We start from the raw sequence: 6,032 nt of genomic DNA, 5'->3' as shown, positions 1-6,032 counted from the left end.
TGTGGTCTTTGCTTCAATTAACTGCTGCACACTCAATCTGCCCTCCCTCTGGAATAACAGTAGTCACAGTTTCCTGGCATTAACAGGACATCACAGAACATTGTTATCCTCCTTGTTTGTCGGGCACACATGCTTAATTAACTGTGAAGAAAAGCTTTATAGGAGGAAGTAGACGTTCAGTGCCAGAGGGGCTATCATGTTGCCACAGAAACAGCTCAGAGGACACTCAGTGAACTACTTCTGTCAGAAATCATCAGCTTCTGGTAATACTCAGACTGCCATGATGGAAAGAAAGGGGATTCTTTTTTTCTTTTTTTTTGTAGAAATGAAAGTTGGAAGCATGTTGTTAAGAGCTGCATTCATGACAACCACGAGTTAAATTATAGGAATTTTCAGGCTTAAATAAATAAGAACGTTTAGATCATTTAAAATATAGAGTAACGAGAGACACTTAGGTGACCGCATTTTCAAAACATCCAGTTTTCAGTGGGCACATTCAGTTCAAGTAATAACAGCACTCTCTGAATGACAGTTATGAGGTTTACCATGACAGCATCAATAGCTGTCTCAGGTTGTGGTGAAAAATAATCGACATTAAAAACAAGCTGGTGTAACAGCACATCTGCTCTGTGTTTCCTCCTGCCAGGCAGAACCTCCAAAGAAGCCGTCCAACTGGCGCAAAAAACATGATGACTTCATCGCTACCATCCGGGCTGCTAAGGTCATCACTCAGGTCATGAAGGATGGCGGACCATTACCTCCACCTCCTCCTCCTACTTATGACCCAGGTAACACATAGATGAATTAAGCAAGGAAAGTATTTATTTTAATTTTTTTTGAAAGTAGGAAACTTTACAGACAAATTATAAAGATGGGCTGGAAATGTTTCTGCCTCAGAATGTTGAATCCCAAATATGTAACTTCTTGAGTTTGCAGTTGCAAGAGAAAAGAAAAACACACGTACAGGCAGACCTTCCCCACTTAGCAGTACTTACAAGTCTCTCTATATACTGGATTCAGGTCACTTGAGAGGTTTTATGTGTATTTTCTCACTAACCTGTCTTGTCTTCAGACTATGTCCAGTGCCCTTGCTGTGACCGGAGGTTCAACCAGGGTGCAGCTGACAGACACATCAAGTTCTGCCAGGAGCAGGCTGCCCGTATGCCAACCAAGGGCAAGTTAGGAGATGCCAAGAAGCCTCCTGGTCACACACCGGTACACACATGCACACACCGCACCGCTACATTTGTGTGCACACAGACTATTTGTGTTTCTGTTGGAAAATACTATTTTACTTAAGTTGACTTTGGTTGAATTTTCTAAATTACATTTTCTTACATTCATTTCTCATTGCAAATCTGGTTGTTCTAAACATAAAACATTGAAAAGTGCACTGCAAAATGTGACAGTATGAAATATTGTTTATGACACATTGCACATGCAGCTTTCATCTCATAATTAGAACAGCTGTGTTTACCCACAGTATTCATATCGATTAGAGCGTATGTGTAGATAGCTACGCAGCCAATTCTGCCTCTCATGTTATTTACAATTCTTTACGATTTAAGGAGTGCTGTTTGTGAATTCATAATTGCCCTTTTCCATTATTACCATTGTTAGACGCCCGCTTTGCAGCAGGCGTAGAATTACCGGCAATTTGGAAGCCAATAAAAACAGCAGGGTCCAATAATGAGAAAACATTGTTTCCCAGTCGGCCATCTTTTTAAATATTTACTGTGGATCCATGTTTTCAACTCTCAAATTTTCTTCCTCACAACAGTTAACAACACATTTTTACACCGGTTTGTAAAGCCGAACCATACTCCATGCATTGTACATTATGGTCTGCCCTTGTTTATAAAAACTATAGCATAGTGATGACCTGTGTGTCCGATCCCTATTTCTCTGTCTCCCAAGTAATGTGACTGTGTTGATGCTTTGCATCCCATGACCTCCGTGGCTAATGTTTTGTTGTTTTATGTAGGCTACTTGTTTATTTTCCATTCTCTCTCTCTCTCTCTCTCTCTCTCTATCAGTCCAAGCCTCCTGCCCCTGTAAAGAAGGCCAACTCTCCTGCTGTGTCAGCCATCCCTTCAGCCTCCTCTCGTTTACCCCAGAGATCAGGCCTTGGACAGCTCTCTGGTACAGGCACAGCTCTGTTGATCGTGCATCGTGGGGTGTTGTGTTCATATCTGACAGTTCTGTATATTTGTGACATTTTTTTTTTTTTTTAATGAAATGACTCAGGCTTCTCTTTTCTCTCTTTTGCTCCAGGGATCCCATCTAGTAAGGTCTCTTCTGCAGGTTCAGTGAGGAGCAATCCCTCTGGCCTCACAAGCCCTCCATCAGGGTCAGTGCTCACTCACAGTGCTCATGTGAAGCTATGGTTAACACTATGATTGACTTAATTGATGGCTTCATAAGAATAACGGGTTACATCTATGAATACAGTGGGTCAACTCACATGTGAGTTTTGAACCTGAAAATTCCAGTTTTAAACTCTAAACTGTCTTTACAAACCCAAGTGGTTTGCACTTTACACATGCTTGTCTTTCTCCTCCTTCTGTTTGTCCTCTCAGTGTGGGAAGTAAGACTCGAGGTGGGAGCTCCGGCTATGGCTCTGTGAGGACCCCTCAGTCGGGAACGGCAATCAACAAGAAGAAAGTAGACACCTGCATATCTAGGTGAGCCAGTTCACTAATAGGTTTGCTAAAATATAAACACGAGAATGAATCAAAACAAACTACCATACAGTTGATGTAAACTCTCCTTCCCTCTTGTGCTTTATCGGAGTATTGCATACAGATCGAGGACATTCCGGTCCCATTCAGTAACTTTAGTTTATACAACAGGTTACTGAATGGCGCTTAATTGTGCGCAGTCTAGCGCATAATTATGATGTCAATAATAATGCAATCTGTACAGCTACAGGTTCTGTTTACTTGGGTGATAGTAATGCTGACACTTAATACAAATGAGGCTAAAATATGTCACATACATTCACCATGAAGTGCTTGAAGTACACCTTGTAGGAAAGCTTCAGCATTTTATCATCAAACTGACATGTTAACACTAAAATATTGACTTAATTTGAAGTTATGTATTTGTTTGCATATTGTACTATCTCAACTTAACTGAAATAATACTCATAATACAGTGAGCAATGTGTTTAAAGTATTTAAAATCCCTACATTATTTAAACCCTTAATAATCTGTTATCAACAGTATCATCAGCCCTGCACTAAAGCATCACGAATAACAACGTGATGTACTTGGTTTCTAACGTTGCTGCTTGGTCATCTTTGTTGAATTTCGCAGGAATGACGTGGTTGACAATGGTGGGATGCGGAGCAAGTCCTGTCATGCTTGTGGGACCAAGTACCCGGTTGAATCCGCCAAATTCTGCTGCGAGTGTGGAGTCAGGAAGATGTGTATCTGATGGCGGTCAGGAGAGGGAGAAACTAGAGATGTATGGGGATGGCACTGGTATTCAAACTAGCACTGGAGAGGTTTGACAAAGCTAATCAGTCTGTATTTTCACGCTTGTGGGTCTCATTTCACGGCAGTAAAGTGGTGTAATCGTCGGCAAAATACCCCACGGTGCAGTGTCATGGAATCTGCTGGTCCATGCCACTTTATTCACATTTCTTCAGTGCTTCCTGCTTCATAGTATACCATTTGTGATTAGTACACACCATAACCTACAATTAATTTTGCATTTAGTCACTATGATTGCTGTGTATTGCGGCTGATGGCATTTAGTGGCAAAACTGATACAGCTGGTATAAAGTTATGTTAAACTGTGTTACGGTTCATGATATCATCAGCTGATGTGGCTAATGATACAGGAACAAGCCATTCTGCTGGTACAGCACCGCGGCTGATTCCACCACATGAAGATTATTGCCGTGAAACTAGAGTAATCATTTTATTACTCATTTTATTGTTGTTGGACAATAATTATGTTTATCAGAGTCAATATCAGCAACTGAAAGCCATTGGTGCATCCTTAGAAGAGAGTACAGATGAGTGAGAGATTGGCTAAAAGCGAAGAGGTGGGTTGTAAAATGTGAACGAGGAGGTAATGGGTTAGTGTTGGGTGACTCATTGGAGGGTGGGTGTGATTACCCGCGTATCTCAATCCCCAGTCAACCGTGATCTGAAATGCATTCCTTAATCCCAAAAATATGTTCTTATTGAAGTGCAATACGATTGACTACTGAAGAAAACAGTGTGGTTTTTGTTAAAGGAAGTGTGTTGTCATTTTTGGAAAGACATCGCCTTGTTTCAGCAGACCAGTCCAAAAATGAACCAGCTGTTATAAAGAGGTCAGTGCTCCCTTTACGGTACCTTTCACAGGCAACATTTGTTTCCAGCTGTCTTAATGTTACCCCTCATAGGCCGGACTTCTCTAGACAAATGTAGCATTAACTCAAACCCGTTTATTCCCCCTCATTTTATACAATGCAATTAATTATTTATTTTTCATTTTACTGAATGAACAATGACTGCATCTCTTTTGTTAATGCTTTATGGAATTAAAATGTTTTTCTCTGGAGTTGTATGAAACCTAACTGCACATGGATGTGTTGCCGGTTTTTTTTCCTTGAAAGCTTTTCTATTCTGCCAGTATTCAGTGAATTTAGGTATTTAGGGTCAATACAGCAACACTACAGTCATGTAAAATGCCCTGTACGGGTACTGTTGATCTCGCTCCTTGATACGACTCTTATATATTACCCCACACAGTTCATTTACAGGTGGGACGCTAAGGAGGAAAAGCCTCTCCTTGAGGTTGCCTATTTTATATTACATTACAGTCATTTAGCAGACGCTTTTATCCAAAGTGACTTACAATTCAGATTTTATCACATTTCTACACCGTAGGCACAGCTACGGGAGCAATTTTGGGGTTAGAAGTGTCTTGCTCAAGGACACCGACATGCGTGGAGCGGAGCCGGGGATTGAACCGCCGATCCTCTGATTGAAGGTCGGCCCTGCTATCCACTTAGCCACAGTCGCCCAGATGCCCATATGTAATGCTCATTAACCCTCACACTCTTAAGAGTGATTAAGTATGATAATCTTTGAGTCCTTTGAGAAGTTGTTAAGTTTCAATAAGCCAATTGTATTTATGTTGCATGACAAATGCTTAAACAGGCTGGACAGGTGTGCTTTCCTGCGCTGATACAAAAGCTGTTAGCCTGGATACAGATGACATGTATATCCACCATCAATAAATGTCTATGAAGACGGCTGTGACAGCAATTAACTACATGATAATGCATTATGTATGGTCAATGACAGGACCAGAAAATAGCTGTTGGGGCAAAAGCTGCATGCTGATATGTTTTTTTTTTTTTGCATTTCTGATACATACAAATGAACAAAAGGCCTATTCAAAAATGATATAAAACTACACATTTGGCTCCCCAATCTACAGCACAGTGCTGATAGGATTAAGCAGGCAGACAGGCATCATTAATCAAAGCACCAGGTGAGTTTGACAGGAAAGCTTCTTGGACGTTTCCCAGAACCGAGCCAGGTGTGTGTGAGCTGAACTCAGCCATCCGTGGCAAGATGTGCTTTTAACACATCAATCACACTCTGATTAATCAACACTATCATTTTAAGGAGAGTACGAATGACTTGACACACAGCCTAGAACAACACCCAGACAAACGAGAAATAAGAAAAGGTGTGCCAGCGCTAGTCATTCCACTCCAAAGTGAAAGTAAAACTGTATTTGAGCACCTTAATATATCCTGCTTATGCTTGAGCTGTCATTGCTAAGTGCAAGTAAAGGTCATAGCATATTCTCTGCAAACTAATGGCTGGAAAACATAATTTTAGCTGCATGTTTGTAGCTTTACATTTTATAGTTCACCATTTTGAACGCACCTTCCGCCATCTAAGAGCTTCCCTGTGCCGTGCATCGTGCACCCTTTGTCGAGTCCTTAAGACATTCTTCTGCACATAGAGTTCACCATGTTGGACGACCATGGGACATTATTTTCCAGTTAGCTAAATAG

General features: G+C 41.0%; 1 protein-coding gene across 1 annotated transcript; it reads left to right on the top strand.

Annotated features, from left to right (window-relative positions):
• The first annotated feature begins 7 nt into the window (after nt 1-7).
• zc2hc1a (zinc finger, C2HC-type containing 1A) lies at nt 8-4,557 on the top strand. Its single transcript, XM_031839736.1, has 6 exons — nt 8-788; nt 1,073-1,215; nt 2,037-2,142; nt 2,275-2,350; nt 2,580-2,684; nt 3,319-4,557. Exons 1-6 carry the CDS (start codon nt 737-739, stop codon nt 3,437-3,439), a joined length of 603 nt encoding a protein of 200 aa, XP_031695596.1. The 5' UTR covers nt 8-736; the 3' UTR covers nt 3,440-4,557.
• The last annotated feature ends 1,475 nt before the right edge of the window (nt 4,558-6,032 follow it).

The sequence above is a fragment of the Anarrhichthys ocellatus genome, unplaced genomic scaffold (genome assembly GCF_004355925.1).
Source record: "Anarrhichthys ocellatus isolate YVR2014 unplaced genomic scaffold, GSC_Weel_1.0 scaffold1899, whole genome shotgun sequence".
Taxonomy (NCBI): domain Eukaryota; kingdom Metazoa; phylum Chordata; class Actinopteri; order Perciformes; family Anarhichadidae; genus Anarrhichthys; species Anarrhichthys ocellatus.
Note: the sequence above shows the minus strand (reverse complement) of the source record. Positions and strands in the feature narration are given on the sequence as shown.